Source organism: Trachypithecus francoisi, unplaced genomic scaffold (assembly GCF_009764315.1).
Source record: "Trachypithecus francoisi isolate TF-2019V2 unplaced genomic scaffold, Tfra_2.0 Contig01558, whole genome shotgun sequence".
Lineage (NCBI taxonomy): Eukaryota > Metazoa > Chordata > Mammalia > Primates > Cercopithecidae > Trachypithecus > Trachypithecus francoisi.
The window spans coordinates 3,812,792-3,833,722 of record NW_022681440.1 but is presented as its reverse complement, the minus strand read 5'-3'; the positions used below and the strand labels follow the sequence as shown (position 1 = coordinate 3,833,722).

General features: G+C 38.8%; 1 protein-coding gene across 1 annotated transcript in view; it reads right to left on the bottom strand.

Moving 5' to 3' along the window:
• Positions 1-20,931, bottom strand: part of CSMD1 (CUB and Sushi multiple domains 1) — a 2,074,981-nt gene that overhangs the window by 242,284 nt on the left and 1,811,766 nt on the right. The window contains exon 37 of the mRNA XM_033177634.1: positions 7,428-7,532. Within this exon, the coding sequence (XP_033033525.1) occupies positions 7,428-7,532 (105 nt within the window). The remainder of the gene's footprint in view (positions 1-7,427; positions 7,533-20,931) is intronic.

Genomic DNA, 20,931 nt, shown 5'->3' with positions numbered 1-20,931 from the left:
TGTGGAAAAAGATCTTCTGGAGTGATTAATACAGAAATACATGCAGTAAGTGTCTTAACATGAGGCAATTAAGAAGATTACTTCATTACACGATTGGGTGAATGCTGGTTTATACGGTGCTTCCTTTGTTGGAGATAGTAAGCTCTCGTCTCTGAGTGCACAGAATGAAATCTCTATAAACACACTTGCTATATTGGAGTTCTGCTTTCTCCGTATCTCACATTTCCTGTGATGTTACTCATGCCCACCAAAATTCAAATTGAGAACTCTCGTCAGTAGTGTTAATGTAATATTTAAGTGCCATGAAAGCATGTATTAATAATTGGAATGTGCTTATAAGGATTATTGTAATTATAGGGAGCTAATCCAAGTTATCTACATTCAATTATGGCAACGTCCTGCTAAAAATGTTTAGTATGTTTTATTTCAAAGGACATAGGGATTTTCCAGAATTTTAATCCTCATTTAGATACTTCCTTCTAAGTACCTGTGTTGAGATGAGGAAATGAAATGTAGCTCATACTTAATCACTAAAAACAAGAATTAAGGAAGTATTTTAATGGCACATTCATAAGAAGCATGACTTCAGAGTAATATTCTATTGACCAGTTTAATCATCAGCATAGTCACCTGCAGAAATTAATTCAGTTAATTATATATTATGTTCCCAACATTATATCAAAAATTGAGACAGAGTCCGGGCACAGTGGCTCAAGCCTGTGATCCCAGCACTTTAGGAGGTTGAGGTGGGAAGATGGCTTAAGCTCAGGAACTTGTGACTAGCCTGGGCAACATGGTAAAATCCTGTCTCTATTAAGAATACAAAAAATGAGCTGAGTGTGGTGGCATTCACCTTCCGTCCCAGCTATTCCAGAGGCTGAGGTGAGAGGATTGCTTGAGGCCAAGAGGTTGAAGCTGCAGTGAGTTGAGATCATGCCACTGCACTCCAGCCTGGGCCACAGAGTGAGATTCTGTCTCAAAAAACAAACAATAAAAATTGAGACATAAAGATCACTTCTATATTTTCTAGAAAAAATTTTTAAAAGACTATATTCTCACAAACAACAAGTAACTTTTAGAGTACAGAACTAAGAAAGAGGTCATCTCTCTTAATTACTGTGTTTTCTTTTCAAAAAGATAATTTCAGAACATTTAAAGCTAAATGTAAAGCCTAATAATAGTTATTTTAAAAATCTAGGTGTCTAATATATTTACATCTTTCTCTTTGGTTTGGCTGCCTTTAAAAATTTTTCCGTTAAATATTTTTTTTTATTGTACACACTTTTTTATGTTGCATCAAATACTTAAAGAGAAGGCAGCTTACTACTTTAAAAAAATCTAGATATACTTAGGTTTTACATGTTTAACTATGTATTTTTGAGTGAAATTTTATTCACTCATGACATATTTTTTCACCATATATCTAACTACCAATTATATAAAAACATACAAGAATGACTTAATCATGTATAATAAGTTTTGAACTCAGTGCCTTTGAAATAGTAGTACTATATCACAACATTCTCTACATACGTTAATAATTGCAAAATATTAAAGTCTGAATCAAATCAGGTATAATAGCAAACTATTTATGTTTAGATGATAATGATAAAAATCATTTGACTAAAGAAAAGTAATACTTTGAACTTTCACCTTTACTAACAATGTAGAAACAATGTCTCAATTTTACTCCTACCTGGTAAAGAAATAGCATCAATTCAAATAATGAAAGAGTTGTTCTATTTGTTTTCTTCCAATTATCTCTTTTTTCCTCATAACCACAAATCACTGATTCAAACTCCTACCTAATTCAGAATATATTGTAAATATGATACTGCAATTTTTCTATCAGGATTTTCTACTTCTACTTCCTTCTTTCCTTTCTTTCATCCCTCCCTACCTCCCTCCATCTCTCCCTCCTTCCTTCCCTCCTTCCCTTCTTTCCTTCCTTTCTTCCTTTTCTCCCTTCCTGCCTGCCTTCCTTTTTCTCCTTCCTTCCTTCCTTCCTTCCCTTTTTTTCTCCCTCCCTCCCTTCCTTCCTTTCCTTTTTTCCTTCCTTCCTTCCTTCCTTCCTTCCTTCCTTTTCTTTTTTTCCTCCCTCCCTCCCTTCCTTCCTGAGGTTGCCTTTGCCATGGCTTTCATGTTTAAGGCCCTGTTCCCTCTGCATAGGGTTCTGCATCTAAGAGCAGAGCTCTAGACGTGGGAGTATGGCTTCCACATTGGACCATGTCTACTGCTGGGCTACTGTTTCAGAAAGAGCAACTTAAATTTGCTTTGCAGGATATCTTAGTATTATATATTATGGATTCTAAACATATTTGGTTAACTTCACTGGGTTTCCTAGTAATGAATGTGAATTAGGAGAAAAAGTAACCTTTTAAGAAAGGCAGTGAAATAAAAAGCTTATATAGATAGAATTACTTTGGAGCTATTTTGATTCGGTGGCATACATTAATGCTAAAGAAGCTAGGATAACTGCAGTAGTCTTTTGCTTGAGTTCAAACACACCGATTAGGTTTATAATATTAATTTTGGATAGATGTCATTAGATGAGGTATTGAATGTTTCACTGTCTTGTTAGAAGCTAAATTAGAAATAACTTGGAAAGACAGAAATACCTATAAGCTGTATGATAATCATAGTCAAATTTAGTAAAAAGGCCTAAAAGTGAAAAATGTGATTAAACAAGCATTATTATATATTAAAATCAAAATAGTTTCTATTGTAAGCAATCTCTAAATGGAAAGCAATTCTTAATTAGAGGGAACCATTCTGCTAATAATTAATCTTTTATGAGACTACACATTAAATTTAATTCTGTAATTTATCTGTGAACATCTGTGAATGTTTTCACAGCTACGATGAAATCCATCACTATGTTAAAGTTATGTGGGCGACAGATAGATAGATTTCATTTTAAAATGAGCATTCAAGAAAAGCTTCTTCACGGTTAACCTAAAAACTATTTTAGTCTTCGTATAACTATCCTTGAACTAGGGCAATTTTCAAACCCCTAAGACCCTTAACATTTCTAGAGTAATTTTAAAACCTACTGGAGAAGTTTTCAAATCCTTAAATTGTAAAACCCCGTAAATTAGGACAGTGTAAAAATCCCATCCACTTGGGATGTAGAAATCTGCAAAATAAAACATCCCTCCCACTTCAACAATGTAAAAATACTAAACTATAAAATGATAGCTTTTCTTGAACCCATCTGGGAGCTGCGTGGCACGTACCCAGGTGACCTCATTTCCTTTTGTGTCTGTTTGTTTTTTGCCTCTCCTCTCCTCTCTTCTCCTCTCCTCTCCTCTCCCCTCCCCTCCTCCTCGTCCTCCTCCTCCTCTTCTTTTCTTTCGTTCTTTGCCTGCCTGCCTGCCTGCCTGCCTGCCTTCCTGCCTTCCTTCCTTCCTTCCTCCCTCCCTCCCTCCCTCCCTTCCTTCCTTTCTTTCTTGTCTTCTTTTTTTTTCTTTTCTTTTCTTTTCTCTTGACAGGGTCTTGCTCTGTCTCCTAGGCTAGAGTGCAGTGGTGCAATCATAGCGTCTGTAGCCTCAGCCTACTGGGCTCAAGTGATCATCCCACCTCAGCCTCCTGAGTAGCTAGGACTACAGGTGAGGCCACTGTGCCTGGCTAATTTTGTAGTTTTTATAGAGATGAGGTTTTGCCATGTTGCCCAGGCTGGTCTTGAACTTCTGGGCTCAAGCAGTCCACTCACCACAGCCTCCCAAAGTGCTTGGATTACAAACGTAAGCCACCATGCCTGGCTTGGTGACCTCATTGCTAAAGGACAAAGTCCCCCAGAAGAGACGAGACCCACATGCTATGTGTGCGGTGAAATAATGGGGAAAGGTGACCAGAAAAGAACCACCTGCTTAACACGTGTCAACTGCTGCAAGTGGAGCCTGGGCCTTGTGTGGCTCTGGACCCAGATGCAAGGGGAGTCTGCCGTTCCATCCACAGGCCTCTATCTATAAGAAAGGCTGGGGACACAGCTGGAGCCCAGAAAGAGCTCTCCCAGCCTCCAGAGCGGAGGCTCTGTCACGAGAGGGCTTGAAAGACCATGCATGTCCCTGAAGCTTTGCTCTTGGGAAACACAAACCTTAAACCACTGCAGAGGAGCAGCAAAACCAACCGTTTCAGGTTCTCATATTATACATAAAGTGACATAAGATTATTTGAAGGTAAGCTCTGCTCTATAAAAGGCGTGTTCCAATCTCTAGGAGACCATGACAATATTAAAAAACCTTACCTAAGAAGCCCATAGTAGGGATAACTGGGGCAATAAAAATACTTAATTACACCAAAAGCTGTCAGAGAATGTGGAAGAAGTAATCAAAAAACAAATGGGGTAAATAGAAACACTCCAATCTGGGGGCTCGTGTGTTCGATCCTGCTGTTCCTCCCACCAGCTTCCACCAGATCAATACTGAGTTCAAAAATAGTCACTGCCACCTTGTTGCCCAGCAGTAAGATCCATCCTGTACACCTTGAGGTTAGGCTTTGTAATTTCCAGGATAAACCAATATTATCACTGTTCACACCGTTGCAGTCTAAGATATCTGGATATGTGTTTTGTTTTGGTTTCATTAGTTTTCTTTAGAAGAGAACGCAGGGCAAGAGTGACACCTGTGTTAATTCTCCAATGTCCAGTTAAGTTAAATAACGTGAACAAAGACTAAATGGCTGTAGAATATATTGACAATGCAAAGGTGCTGATTGTTTTGCTTTTACTTGGATTCTGTAAGATCACAGAGAATCTAGATCGCATACATTAAACCAGAGCTTCTGGGAACTGCTTTTGCTATCAATACTATTTTACAGCCCGTCTTTCAAATATAAGTGTTTGGTGTTTGTTTGAGAAATTTCCACCAGTGTCTATGTGGATGTACTATGGTTAAGGGGGCCTAGTTTTCACTTCTATATGAGAAAAGAACTCCTGAGACGGAAGTAGATGTAGATAAGCCTTCATGGCACAGGTTTTAGAACCAGGCAAACTTGATTCTCAGTACGGACTCACACGCTCCTTGATTCTCCAGACAGTTTGCAGAGAGAACTGGTGTCACCGTTTGTAAAACAGCCATCTGTATGTCACATTCCTGATGGGGTAGTCTGGATACCTCACAGGGTGCTCAGTAAATGGTGTTTGTAATCAAATGCACTTTTCAGGCCTGCCTCTGCATGCCGTCTGTTTTTAACAGTGTGGCTAGGACCCAGGAAGGCTTAACATGCTCTATGTTATGCTTCTTCATTTGGAAAAACTGAGCAGACTTCAAAAATATAGGGCAGTTTTAAGTACAAATAAGTAAAAAACGGTAACAAGTTTAGAGCAAGGCCTGGCACAGAGTCAGTGCCTACTGTTTTCTCCATTTTTATTTCATGGACATAAACTTTGCTGAAAAATCTGAATTTAGAGATTTGTAGATTGGCAGTCCATATCTTAAACTAAATGCAAAAATATGTCAACAACTTTAAGATATCAGAAAAACTCTTGATGATTTGCATCAACAGTCCTTATACCATCTGATGCTAATTGTAGTAAGGTTAATTCTACAAATACTTTCTAAAATCTCTATTTCAAATTCTGGCATGAAGAATAAGAACAGAGAAATGAGTTCCTCTTAATACTCGAATGGCATAAACGATCAGAATGGTGTTAGCATCAAAAACAACCCCTTGAAAAAGAAAATAAATAAAAATGGAGCATTATGTTTAGCCCAATTAAAAAAATACATTAAATAATTAAACAAAAGCTTGGATTCTCAAAGTTCATCTGAATGAGAAATATGTTAGTCTCTCTTTTTAAATGAATGATATTGTCTAGGAAGAAAGAGAAATGTAGATAATTATATTGATGGGGCTGAAGCCCAGGTAAGTGCATATCTCACTGTATATAATAATAAGCATAGATGAATTATTTCACTAGCACTTCTTTGCAAGACAAATGAATAAAAGCCCAGATGCTACAGGATAACTTTGAGAATAAGAGCATTCATCAGTACTAACTCCTCCGAAACTATTAGTGAATTTTTAAATACTATCATAAATAAGGCTTATGTTTTTCTATCTATAGAGATTCACAAAGTATATCAAAGTAGCCGATTTTTCCAGACACATCCTACATAAGTAACATCCACAGGATCATTTTACACTGTCACTGAAGTAGTCCTATTCACATAAACTGAGATAAACTTGCATACAAATGCCCATAATAAGCAGGAAAATTTAACCGGAATGTGAAACAGCCCTGTGGTTTGTGCCTGGCGTAGAATATTTATCATCAGCTGGAAATCTGGCCTTTCAAAAATATGCATGCATTTACATCCTCGCAAACGGTTTATCTCAATTCAAAAGATCACTTATTAAAGCTTATCCATGTATTTGCTTATTTGCAACTGCTTATTAAAGGAGATGAATATCAACGTTAAACATTTTTAGTACTTGAAAACAGGTCCTAAAATAAACCTTACTCATTGGAAATTCTTATTTTGCTTTTACAAGGTTTACCTACATAATCAAACGCCAAAAAAGATTTGTGAATTTGACCTTTGTCATTCCATTTATCAGACTATTAACTCAGTCTCACATCCATCTCTAAAAGGTTAGAGTCTACTGTGTGATACCTTCTTCCAATTAAAATGAATAATACACAAATGGAGGCACCGGAGCAGCAGCTCTCTGCTAGTTCTTACTTTAACTGCCTTTGAGACTAGAAATAGAAGAGGCTTATGACCATTATCTAGCCAGAAAGTAGGATTGTCCACGTTTTGGGGATGCTAATATGAGTATTTTTTAATAACTCATAAAAACTAGTAATATTACAATGGTTCATTTTTGTGCTTTTAAATGCAAACAACCTGAAATTATAGCAGTTGTTGTATCTAATCACTCCAGATTCGGACTTACATATTTACCCATTAATTTGTCTCTCGTAATATATATTTCTTTTTGTTTGTTTGTTTTTAAAACAGAGTGTTGCTCTGTCACCCAGGCTGGAGTGCAGTGGGGCAATCTTGGCTCACTGCAACCTCTGCCTCCCAGGTTCAAGTGATTCTCCTGCCTCAGCCTCTTAGGTAGCTGGGATTACAGGTGCCCGTCACCATGCCTGGTTAATTTTTTGTTTTGTATTATTATTATTATTATTTTTTAGAAGAGATGGGGTTTCTCCATGTTGGACAGGCTGGTCTTGAACACCTGATCTCTGGTGATCTGTCCACCTCTGCCTCCCAACATGCTGGGATTATAGGCATGAGCCACCGCACCTGGCTTATGTATTTCATAGAGCCAGTTTTCATAAGACTCAATTTCATGCAAGTCTTACACAGTTATAGAATAATAATATTTCACTGTTTAATAAGAGCATGATTTATTTTTTCTTTAAAAAGTGAGTCAGTATAACAGTGAAAGCTGTATGCAGAAAGAGTTGACCTTACTTTTGTATTCCAGGTGGAAACCAGCCGCTGCCACACTAATGTCAGATTGGAAATGCAGGTAGAGTTGGTTGGAAGTACTGTTCAGCAGTGCTGGTACCGTGGTGCCTATAAGAAACAATGCAGATAGAATTTTAACACTACAAATACATTCACTTTTCTAAATATAAAATACATGAGGATACTTATTAGGCTTACAAATCTCTATAGTTTGTCTGATTGCCACATATTTAATCTGAGTATTGGTTTTACTATGTATTCAGCCATTCTATTTTTCTAGGTACAGTAAAAAGCCATTGTCTGCTCTGACCTGCTCAAGTCTATGTGACACCTTTCTCTTGTGCTTTCTATTGTACCATGAGGGTTTGTTTTGCATTGTTTTATCCATATAATCTTCTGCTTATTAAATTTAGTTTTTTACTTGACATGAGCAGAGAGGACAGAAAAGTTCAACAGCCAAGTGTAATGAGGGTTGGAGGAGCAGTCGGACCAGGTGGATACTGATCTGAGATATCCTTCAGAAGATGTTGCTTTTGACCACGTATATATGCTCTTCCTGACCCGCTATGTGACTCATGCTGAGTAACGTTCCCCCTGGATCTGTTGATGATTTCAACTAAAGATGCATGAAAAGGAATATATAGGGCTATTTTGACACAGTGATTTCTTTACTTAAAATGTTCTAGCCTGCATCACAGTAACTAACCGATTGGAAAGGGCGATACAGGTACAGAGGACCAGGGTAAGAAAGAAGTAATGATGCTGGCAGGTGCTGAGGAAGAAAAAATCGTTCATCACTCAGAAGTTTGAGACATTTTGGTGGAATGTATCATAATATGGAAAAATAACAGACAAGTTTAAGTCTCTTTTTCCTGATGTGTGTATGTTCAATACTCTAGTAAAATCATTCTCTAAATTAGAAGTGTATACATACTCGATGTCAAAGAAATATCCATTGTGTAAAACTCACCACAGTGTAGACAAATTACTGAAGTGAGCTATGTTGAGCATAGTACTGGCGTAAAGGGAGAAGTGATAATTTAAATAACAAAGCAAAGAAATAAATTGATAATTATTCAAAACAGATGAACATTATTGAAAAGATAAGATTGCCTATCATCCTTAGCTCACCACTTCAACAATCCAATATTCCCCAACAGATTTTATTTTATTTTTTAGATGGAGTCTCACTCTTTCACCCAGACTGGAGTGTAGTGGTGCCATCTTGGCTCACTGCAACCTCCACTTTCAGGTTCAAGTGATTCTCCTGCCTCAGCTTCCCAAGTAGCTGAGATTACAGGCATGCTCCACCATGTCCTGCTACGTTTTGTATTTTTAGTAGAGATGGGGTTTCACCATGTTGGCCAGGCTGGTTTCACACTCCTGACCTCAAGTGATCTGCTCGCCTCGGCCTCCCAAAGTGCAGGGATTACAGGTGTGAGCCACTGTGCCCGGTCCCCAAGAGATTTGATCAGACCAATGACCCAGGCAAGGACTCTGACTGTCTCTTTATTAGAGGCTTTTTTTTTTTCTTGTTTGTATTTTTAGTAGAGACGGAGTTTCATCGTGTTAGCCAGGATGGTCTCGATCGCCTGACCTCGTGATCTGCCTGCCTTAGCCTCCCAAAGTGCTGGAATTACTTTGAGCCACCGCGCCCAGCCTATAAGAGACTTTTTAAACACTATGTGTGTCAAACTTAACGCCTAATCTATCCCTGAAACATCACGTAGGTCTCTAATGTTTCTTAACACTACCATCGGCATTCATCCACGTCATCACATTCAAAGCTTCCTCCTTCTCCATGACCCCAAACTGCCCTCCAATCAGTCATTAGGCCCTAACTGGCATGCTCTCCAAATATTTTCCCAAGTTATTTCACTTACTTCATATTATCTTCACAACAATCACCCCAGGGCAGGCAGCCTTATGTTAACCAGAATTAGTGCAATAATCTTCTAACTTGTTTTTTTGAGCCTGATCTTTTCCTAATTCAATGCATTCTCCATTCAGCAGTCAGAAAGCACTTTACAAATGTATATATGATGAGACATGTTAAAATTCTCATAGATTCCTCATCATCTTAGGAACAAATTTCACACTCCTTGATTTGGCTCCAAGACCCTGCGTGATCTGACTGCTGCTTGCTTTTCTAGCTTCTTATCATTACTTGGTTTTTCAGAATCATTTTTTCTTGCTTCAAGATGATCTATATCATAGGCCTGGGATGTTCATTCCTTCTTTTGATTCACTTTGACTTTCCTATTTCTAGTCATTCAAATATAACCACTTATTTCCCAAACTAAGTCACTCACTCATTCGATAAACATGGGTTTCTCAGCCAGATAAACTACTAACCCATTTTCCAAACATACTCGTTGTTCTCCGATTTCGTGCAAAGCAGAACCTTCCCTGATTACGACAGAGCCTCAAAGACTTGAAACTCATCAAATCACTAAAGGCAATGAGCAGACCACTGGTGCCATGCCAAACATGACTGTTACAGCTTTAATCTGTCTTCCGTTCTGCTCGTACCACGTTCATCTCCTGCCTGGGCTAACGAAATAGCCATCAACTGAGCTTCAGAATGGATATTTGCCTTCTTCTTATGCATTTGTTCTGCACACAAAATAATCTGCTTACAATTAAGTAACGCTTGCACATTTTATTTCTATACCTGGGCATAAGATGTGTCTTTTAATGAAATTGTAGGTCAACTTGATCTATACTGTGCTTTGAGAACTCATCCTAAGGAGATGGGGAAATTTAATCTTCACCATGGCTGGGGATTCCTTTCCTGCCCCAGGACAGCCCAATAGTCTCAGACTTTCAGGTCCCTGACTCCTGACTTCACATAAGCTCATTCTCCAGCCTCCCCCGGACCCTTGAATTTTAGCAGTTTCATGTCGTTGTGCACACCTTTGAAAGAATGCTCTTTGACAAGTCCCTGGTCCAAAATCTAGCCTAAATGCATCCGGCTACCACTTTATTTTCAAGGCCCAGTCACATCCTTGTGGTCCTGCAAGGAATTCAATGATATCTTAATTTCCTAGAGGACACCCAGTTCTGGGAAGGGCCATCACTGTCCTCTTGTCAGTCACTCTAGCTCCTTCAACATCTGCCTTCACCACCATCCTCTCTGCTTTCTAAAGCTGAGCCCTTTGAAAGACTCACTCCAGGAAGGGGTCCTCCCACAGGTATGAACACTTGTTGCTTTTAGACCCAAGGTATGAACACCTGGCTGTCTCCTGGAACGATGCTGGGAAAAATACTAGTGGAATGAGATGAAATAAGGTCCCAGTGAAATACACTGCTACAAATGCAAAGGCAGTTTTTGCCAGGTATAATCTGATCACACGGTAAGGACTTCTTGGTCTTGGGCTAACAAACAGAATCTTCTGTTGGGCTTACAAAGGTTCGCCATAGTTTAAACATGTACGTTAAGGAGTAAACTTTGGCCAATCAGTACTGAAGCTGCTACTGCAGAGTGTCGGAAGAAAAACAGCGAGAAAGCAGAGAAAAGAGAACTCCACGTTATCCTTATTAACAGCGTGCATGTGTGTTTGTGTGTGTGCACACTCTTAGAGCTTTTTGAAGGTAGAGTTCCTGCTTGAGATTTGGGGTCTATTCCTCCATCGGTTTTTCCCTGGCTGCCAAGGTGGGTATTTTCTCTGGGAGGTGGGGTCATTTTAAGCCTGAATCCTTAGTGCATAATTCACTGTAAGAACACTGTGTGTGTTGAATGAGAAACACTTATGAAGTGTTTGCTGATATAACTCTTTTGCTTTTTGACCTTGATTTGATAGACAGGCAGAGAGATAAGTAGACAGACAATAGACAGATACATACATAATATTTTAACTAAAAAGCCATGGGGTAACAAACTATAAATCTCTCCTTGCTAATCACCTCAAATATGTTGAAGAGAAGTTACTGTAAACTATGTAACAGGTAATGGAGGAAAGATGAAGGGTGGTTACCAAGCGGATAACCTGGTGTGTCTCCAAAGAAAAAATTAATCTGCCTAAACTACACCTTCTCTCCTTTCCACAGCCTCTATAAGAAGCGAAGTGTTGGTTGTGCAGCTGAAAACAGGGCACACCCAAAGCCTTGGAGAGAGACCAGTGAGGGAGAAGGAAGCAAGAAGTGGAAGGAGTGTCAGCTGCACCTGCTCATTGGCCCAACTCAGAGCCCTTTTTACTATGAAGATAAAGGGACTTCCACTAAAGCACTGATTTTTTTTACCCATTTTATCCAATTTCCATGATGTTTGTTGTCCTCTCACTATTGCATTACTTTTGTATTTTTGGACAATATTTGTAGAAAGAACAATATATTACTATAGATCTAACTAATTTATCCAAATACATTTTCATTATATCATCTGCACTACTTTTTGACTGTTTTAACCTGTAATTTGGTATAATCAGTTACTTTTTCCACTCCATTAAATCAATTTAACTAACTATAAATCCTTTTAAAAACCATGTTTCTTCTCCACTTTCCACCTACCGATGACAGGAGCATCAGCTCAGTTTCACTTCTCATACAGCGTTTCACGCTTAGTACAGTTTTTTCAATTGTACCCTCACTGGGATGTGAGACTCCAGCTTTTACATTTTAAAATTTATTTAATGCCCTCCAGCCCTTAGCGTAGTCATCTCCCATGCAGGTATTCCATACACAGTTTGACTTTTTTTTTTTTTTTTTTTTTTTTTGAGATGGAGTCTCACTGTCACCAGGCTGGAGTGCAGTGGCGTGATCTCGGCTCACTGCAACCTCTGACTCCCTAGTTCAAGTGATTCTCTTGCCTCAGCCTCCTGAATAGCTGGGATTACAGGCATGTGCCACCACACCCAGCTAATTTTTGTATTTTTAGTAGAGATGGGGTTGCACCATGTTGGCCAGGATGGTCTCGATCTCCTGACCTTGTGATCTGCCCACCTTGGCCTCCCAAAATTCTGGGATTACAGGCTTGAGCCACTGCGCCCGGCCTGTTTCACTTTTTTGTTCACCTTCTCTGGACGTACTACAGTGGTATCAGATAAACCTATTTCTTGTTTTAAAAAATTTTCCGTAAGTTATTGGGGTACAGGTAGTTTATTCAGTTACACAAATACTCTTTAGTGGTGATTTGTGAAATGTTGGTGCGCCCATCACCCAAGCAGTAGACGCTGCACCATATTTGTTGTCTTCTATCACTCACCCCCCTCCCACTCTTCCCCCCAAGTCCCGAAAGTCCATTATATCATTCTCATGCCTTTTCATCCTCATAGCTTAGCTCTCACATGTCTGTGAGAACGTACAATGTTTGGAGAAAAGCCTACTTCTGATGCCACTTACTCTGCCACCCCTAGTCACTGAAAATGCTGTGGTATGCTCCAGTTCTATAAAGGAAAGGTGATCACAAGTCTCTTGTGTGTGAGTAACAAGTGCACTGTGCATTTGAAAGTGCTTTGTGAATCCTCAGGCCCCTCTAACAGTGATTGTTAATTCAGCAAGCAGATCCGTGAATGACAGCTCTGTTTGCACTCCTGTTATGAAAAACAATCATTTGCTATCCTGTGAGTAATGTGGGATCTTGGTGCCCTGGTGGCACACAGGAGAAGCAGGAACCTACCAGCCAGGGGAGGCTGGGAGCACGGTGCTGGGCTGGGCACCCGGGCACAGCTGCAGAGGGCACTTTCCTGCAGCAGCTTCCACACTGGGATCTCAGAACAGCCTATAAGAAGTAGCTTATGCCCCTGAACAAAATGCAACAGAGTGATTTTTTTTAAATGGTGCCTATGGCACCATTTAAAAACTATATGTTTTTGATCATATAGTTTTACTGTGGCCTGGATAGAACAATACATAACAAAGGAAAAAGAAACTGTATGATAGTCCCTGAAGGTTCTCCTCTCAGCACGGTGATATTTACCTCTCTTTAATATTGTCAGCCACAAAGTTGTATTTATTTTGTTCTATTTTATTCATTTATAATTTATAACCTGTCTATTTCCAAAAACTGATGTTAAGTGGCTTGCGATAAAAGACCTACATACGTATGTTTGTCCAAATAGAAATAAAACACTAAAACATTGAATGATGGACATCAACTATTTTTTCTGAAATATGTACCTCTTACAACTACTCATTCTTGTTAGTATTCAATAACTAACTTTGTAAATGGTTTAATATCTCCTTTATAAACATTTTTAAAATATCGTAATTATAAAAAAGTTTAAATGTTGATAACGCTTTAACACATTCAAACTTTATGGCTGACTTGTCATTTCTCCATATAAAATGTTTTTTAAAAATTCATTCTAAACTTTAGGAACAATTTCTAACTTACAGAAAAGGTGCAAGTGTAGCATAATAAAACTGCAACATCTACTATCTCTCTATAGATAGAATTGTTAAGTCTACCTCTATATGTGTATTGTAAAATTATTTTATTCTAAATTATTTATGGGCAAGTTACAAGCACGATGACTCATTTCTCATGAAAATCCAGTGTCCACTTTTTAAAAACAAAACAGTTCTCTAAATCAAAAATGTAACACAGATACGACATGTCATCCGCTGACCTCCTTTAAATTCCATCCACCTGCCCTCAGGGCTTGGAGAGGACAGGACTCTACTGGAATCACTCAGGGCATCTTGTGTTAAAACCCCTGTTCTCTTTAGTCTGGAAGAGTTCTCTGGTCTTTCTCTGTCTTTCATGAACTTAACACTTAAAAAAAAAAAAGAATAAGCAAGTTCTTTTGTGGAATTATTTTTGTTTTAAGTTGCGTTTGTCTGATGCTCTGCATGATTATATGAGGCCATTCATTTGGGGTGAGAATAAAAAGTGGGGTGCTGCATTCTTCCGAGGGTCTCTTACTGCTGAGCTCCCCGTGGTGGGAGGGGGCCGGCCCCATGCAGGCTCACAGACGCTGATTCCAGCATCACTTCCCGACGCCGCTCAGCACGACTGTGAATTCATATCAACCGCTTGCCATCAGCTGTGGTTGGAATATGTATGCCACAGCTATTGCAACGTGACACAATAATTCGAACTGCTGCTGCTGCTCCTTCTTCCTTCTTCCTTCTTCCTCCTTCCTCCTTCCCCCTTCTCCTTCTTCTTTTTGTTTTTGAGAGTGAGTTTCTCAGTATACCAATGCATACAACAGCCCATTCTTGACGATCTTGTGTCACTTGGTGAGAGAGGTGTCTGTAAAACCCTCCACGCTGAAGGCACCTTTTCACTCCTTGTCAGGACTTAGGATTCACAGCGGAGTGGCACGAGGATGATGAGAGTCCTGTTTCTCATCAACAGGTCACCCACTAACTTGATGTGCCCTGACATTCCAGCCTGAGCCCATCACGAAAAGGCCTGCCGGACAATGACATTCACCCTTCTCCACGTATAAGCTGGCATTCTGCAGCCATGGAAAGCTTTAATTTTCATTCATTTTATGAGTTCATTAATCTAATTTTGTCAGTATAAAGTTACAAATTTCTATGTTTGGTGTTGTTGCTATTGTTTTAGAGACAGGTCTCCCTCTGTCACTCAGGCTGGAGTGCAGTGGTGCGTTCACAGCTCACTGCAGCCTTGAACTCTTGGGTTCAAGCCATCCTCCCACCTCAGCCTCCTGAGTAGCTGGGACTACAGATGCACACCACCAGCCCTGGCTCATTTTTTCTGATTTTTGTAGAGATGAGGTCTTGCTATGTTGCCGAGACTGGTCTCAAACTTCTGGCCTCAAGTCATCCTTCCACCTTGGCTTCCCAAAGTGCTGGGATTATACGCGTGAGCCGCCATGCCAGATCATAAGGCTCTATTTCATACAAAATGGTTTGTCTCGATGTATTCCTACCACAGCTTTGTAGTCAGTATTTCTCCAAGAAATGCTGTTTCCTTTAATGGGAGAATGGTGTTTAGAGGGGTAGTTAGAAAGCAGAATTTGGGTGCTACTGGGCTGTTGTTTATACCTCTCAAAAGACAGGAAGAAAATAAAATATGTACATACACACATACACACTATATTTATGTCTATAGCTATATATATATACTAAAACCATGCGTTCACCCCAATATCCCTAATTTAAACCATGCATTCACCCCAATATCCCTAACTCAAATCCAATGCAAACAGGCCCATCCTAGCCTTCGTCATTTCCATTTTCACATTCATTCTACCCCTGACAACATGAACAGGAACTGTGAGCAAATCCTATTTGTGCGCAAAGAGCCACTTATTCTTCACACTTCCAGATGCCTGGCCCAGAGTGAAGAAAGAAAAGATGCACAGCCAGAAGGAAAAGGAAGTTCTGCTTTCTAAATTGGAACAAATGCCACGTAGCCCTCAAAAGAAAAGGAGGCTGGGCTTTGGAAAACTTGTGTGGGGTGAACACACGAAACCTGAGGCCGGCGTTTGCTTTGCTATTTTCTTCATTAGACCTTGGGCCTTACGACTTGTAGTACACAGGAAGGGAGTGACGTATTGAGAGAGAACAGGAGAACTATAAAGTTGACCTCCAAAAATTGCGAACCAAAAGGTTGCAGAGGCAAAGAAGGATGGAAGGCCCTCTTAGATACCTGGTCTCAGTTGAAACATAAGGAAAGAGAACAACGGGGTCTGCTTGGACTGTTATTAGGAGAACAGAGGCAAAAGAGAGACTAGAAATCATGATTTTAGGCCAGGCACAGTGGCTCATGCCTGTAATCCCAGCACTTTGGGAGGCAGAGGCAAGTGGATCACCTGAGGTCAGGAGTTCGAGACCAGCCTGACCAACATTAAGAAACCCTATCTCCATTAAAAACACAAAATTAGCTGGGCATGGTGGCACATGTCTGTAATACCAGCTACTTGGGAGGCTGAAGCAGGAGAATCGCTTGAACCCGGGAGGCAGAGGTTGCACTGAGCTGAGATCATGCCATTGCACTCCAACTTGGGCAAAAAGAGTGAAACTCTGTCACATTAAAGAAATCTAAAAGATATGTAATAAATAATATATAAATGTAATACATATTATATATTAAACATTAATATATCATATAATATATATATATAAATAATAAATAATAAAAATATATGTATATATTTTTATATATTTTTCATATATTATAATCATATGACATATATTATATGTTATTATTATATTATATATAGATTATATAATATATGTCATATATAATATATAACATAATATATTATATAATATATAATATGCACAATATTACATAATATATAATATACATTATCATATATTATATATAATAATATATATTATAACAGATGTCATATATTATATATAATCTATATATTATATGACATATATTATATATAATCACATATAATGTGTGTGTATAATATATATGTGATTATATATGTGATTATAATGATTTACTCAGTGACTGAGTAAAGGCAATCTTTAGACACACAACTAGATGGACCTACCATCCCTTCATTCTGGTTGGCCCTCACCAGCCAGAGCACTCATTCCTCTTCACTTGGGGAGGAGCAAGTGAAAGCTAGAGGGGCCAGATGTTTTCAGACTAAACTGTGCAGGAGAGACACAGAGCATGAGTGTTCCCTTCTCTACTGCCCCTTCAGAATATCGAACGTTATATGGTGCATTAGAGTTAAATTAGGACGTCTTCTTGATTATTCTTTCCGAGTGAACATACAAATGGACTTGATATTCACAATGGCCACAGCCCTAAAGAAAAATATTCCTAATTTGTGAACATGGTTCTTCTCATATTTTCCCCACAATATGCTTAGGGGACAAGGACAGAAAGCAGCTGAGACGAGGATGATTGGTGGTTGATGAAGCTCATTCACAAGAAAAGCATTGTCTTAAAACGTGAAAACATCTTAGAATAACTATAAACCACTCCTATATCAGACGTCTCCACAGCCTCTCAAAAATACATAAATGCCTAAATGTTAAACTGTGAAAAGCGAGTGGTCTGTTTAACTTCAGAATGTGTACACTTGCAATATTGTACCCAGATGTATATTCTTTAATAAAATTAATTTTAGATATAAAAAATTCAATTTAAGTGAATATGAAAACATTTTATCAGCCTGACTCTCTTAATTTATAGACTTATTATAGAAAACAATGGTATTTTATGTTGTTAGACCTAATCACATTATTTTAAACTGGATATACATCTTCATATAATAGTTACTAAATTTTTTTATTTAATAGTATTATCAAATTTTTTATTTGATAATTTTTTTATTTTTTATTTGATAGTAGGGTTATTGTTCACTCATATTTTATTTAACTTAGTTTTCTAAAACATTTACATCTTTGCATTTTTTACTAAGGAAACTGAAAGCAACAAGCTAAATATTTCATAATTATTTGTATGAGACAATTTTTTTTTTTTTAAGATAGAGTCTCACTCCGTTGCCCACGCTGGAGTACAGTGGCAGGATCTTGGGCTCACTGTAGCCTCTGCCTCCTGGGTTCAAGCAATTCTCCCACCTCAGCCTCCTGAGTAGCTGGGACCACAGGTGCGTGCTTGGCCAACTTAAAAAACAAATCTTTTGTAGAGTTGGTGTTTTGTTATGTTGCCCAGGCTGGTCTCAAACTCCTGGGCTCAAGCAATTCTCCCACCCTGGCCTTGTAAAGTGATGGGATTACAGACATGAGCCACCACAATCATGTAAGCCAACATGTATCCTAAAATATTGTGATGAAAATCAAATATTATGAGAAAAGATTAAAAGGTTATAAGGCTAACACCTGTATTTTAACCTGTATTTTCTTGGTATTTTATCGTAAGCATTTTTATCCCTTGTATATGTTACATCTCAGAAATATGAAAAAGGCAAAAAAAATAGTATAAATTCTGCTCACATCATTGATATATTTGTTATTATGTGACAAAGAATTGTTCTGGTCTTTATCCCTGATATCCAGGAGGTAAACTCTAAGCCCTTGGTATTTCCCAGGTGGCAGGAGTGCCTTCGTGGTCCACGGAGGAGCTTCTCACACCACACTGCTTGTGGTGATTGTGATGATGATTATGATTATGGTAACTCAGGAAGGGGGCTGGGCAAGCTAGAAAGATCAATAATAGGATTAGACGGTCAAGGCATTGAGCCATGTGATATCAGCGCAACCTCCCAATCTCTGGGCAGGGAAGGGAGCTGGAGGTTAAGTTCAACCCCGTAGTCAAGAATTCAATCAATCTTGCCTGTGTCAGCAAAACCCTATAAACACTCTGGCACCAAAGCTCAGGTGATGATGCACTTTGACGTGCTGGAAGTCCTGAGGACACGGAGGCTTCCTGTTTGGGACCTTCCCAGATGTCACCCTATGAGTCTCTTCATCTGGCCAGTCCTGGTTTGTCTCCTTTGTAATATAATCTTAATCATATGTATAAGTCCGTCGCTTTCTCAAGTTCTGCGAGGTACTCTCGGGAACTGTCAAGAACTGAAGGGACCATGGAGCCCCTAAATTGGTAGCCAGTTGGTGAGAGTGCAGGTGTCCTAGGTGACCCCAGGGCTTGCAGCTGATGTCAGAGGGGAGTCCTGTGGAGAAGCATGAAGTGCACGAACTCCGTGCTAACTCCAGGAAGTCAGTGTCAGAATTGCATTGCAGTGGTGTTTATTTCAAACATAGTTTTTCAAATTTTCTCCTGGCCAACTCCAAAAACTGAAGTTAATAAGAAGGAGATTGTTGTTATTTTTCACGCATACACAGGCAATGTGGTCACTTCTTTTTTTCATGATTATTAGTAAGGCATTTCCCTGCTAATGTTGGCTAATCCAACATGCAGCTGTTTTAATTTTGCCATCTCCTGCTTTCTGCTGGTAATGCTTGCATTTGTGTGTAAAATGTGTTCTGTCACAGATTCATGACTGAGAACATTAGGTTAAAAACTTAATTCAATATTAAATACTCTCTTTTGAAAAATTAGCCTATTTCTAATATTAATTAGGATATATGAAATTATTACACATACGAAGCTAAGCTCACTTGTGATAGTTACTCAAGGGAAGGCTTAATATGAGGTTGCTGTACAGCAGTTGATAAATCCAAATATATGTGAATGATAAGATTTGATCCTCAGATAAAAAGTGGCAAAACACTTTTAAGCAGATTTTACCAATTGAATTCATAGACTGTGTGGTAGGTGCTAGGAATTGTGGGTGACACTCAGAGATTAATATAGATTCTGAAGAAATTTAAATCTCTAGAAAATAAAAGAACACTTTACTTAAAATTGACCAACCCCATTCAATATTTGAGTGTAGAGTACAGAAATGGACACAGACTGCGTGGCTCCTGTGACCTGAAGGATTATCCTCTCTCTCTTTCACTGATTTGTCTAGCTATATTTTACTCATCTGTTAAGATATTTTAATTTTTCCCAGGTAGTTTTTTTCTCTTCAATCTTAAAAAAAGAGTGACTTTGTTTCCCTCCTGTAACACCCATCACCTGCCTGTAATGCTGTCTACTTACCAAATATGACTTATACAATTACATTAAATGTTGGCATCTGTGTAGATTTTAACTGGTGTTGTTGTGGGTGTTTTTTAATGACAGAGGTCTTATCTTTTATTCCTAACAACAAACACAGTGCCTGGTATCTAGCAGGTACTTTAAGAGATCACATGCTAAGCTCAACTATTGCAAGAGCTATGTGCTCAGGGGAAGAAAGAGGGGCTTCCTAGTGGAGATGGGCCTTGAGTTCTAGCTTTTAAGGACAGTAATGGGTTATTTGAAATAAAAGTCCCTGAAAGTATAAAGAGTACCCAGACAGACAAACATGGATCGTGAGTGACAAATAACAATAAGATGGTAGGTTGGCATTTTATTGCCCAACACCTTAAATGACCATGCCCAAATAAAAATAGGGTTTTATTTGCTGAGAACCAGAGATAAGATCTTCGAACCATTTGAAGCGATAAAATGGAAGTTGTATTAGACATTGTGAATGGCCCGTACACTATCTATTTTCTTTATTTTTTTAACCCGTTGAGTAAAAGTAGAATGGAAATGTTTAGGGAAGAAATATTTACAGTTAAGAAAAATATATACATATATATTCCAGCCTCCCTTTGCAGTAGAGATAAACAACGGACAAAATTCAGACCAATGGGATAGAAGGAGTCAGCTGCTGCAAGCAAGAAGGCACTCATGGAAAATATTACTTTTTCTGTGTCATCTTGGACAATTCTCTAGTACCTAATCTTTGTTCTTCATTGGTAAGAGAGAGATAACAATAATCCCTTAGAACTTAGTTGGTGCTGTCATATTGGCTAGTTTTTGTAATTTTAGTAGAGACGGGATTTTGCCATGTTGGCCAGGCTGGTCGCGAACTCCTGACCTCAGGGGATCCGCCTGCCTCGGCCTCCCAAAGTGCTGGGATTACAGGCGTGAGCCACTGCGCCTGGCCCTTATTCAAGATAAAATTAAGCATTCATGTTAACACACATTCATAATGGGGCAAAGTAAAGGCTCAGGAACTGTGGGTGACTGTGAGGACAGTGGTGACCAGGGTCAGTGATGACC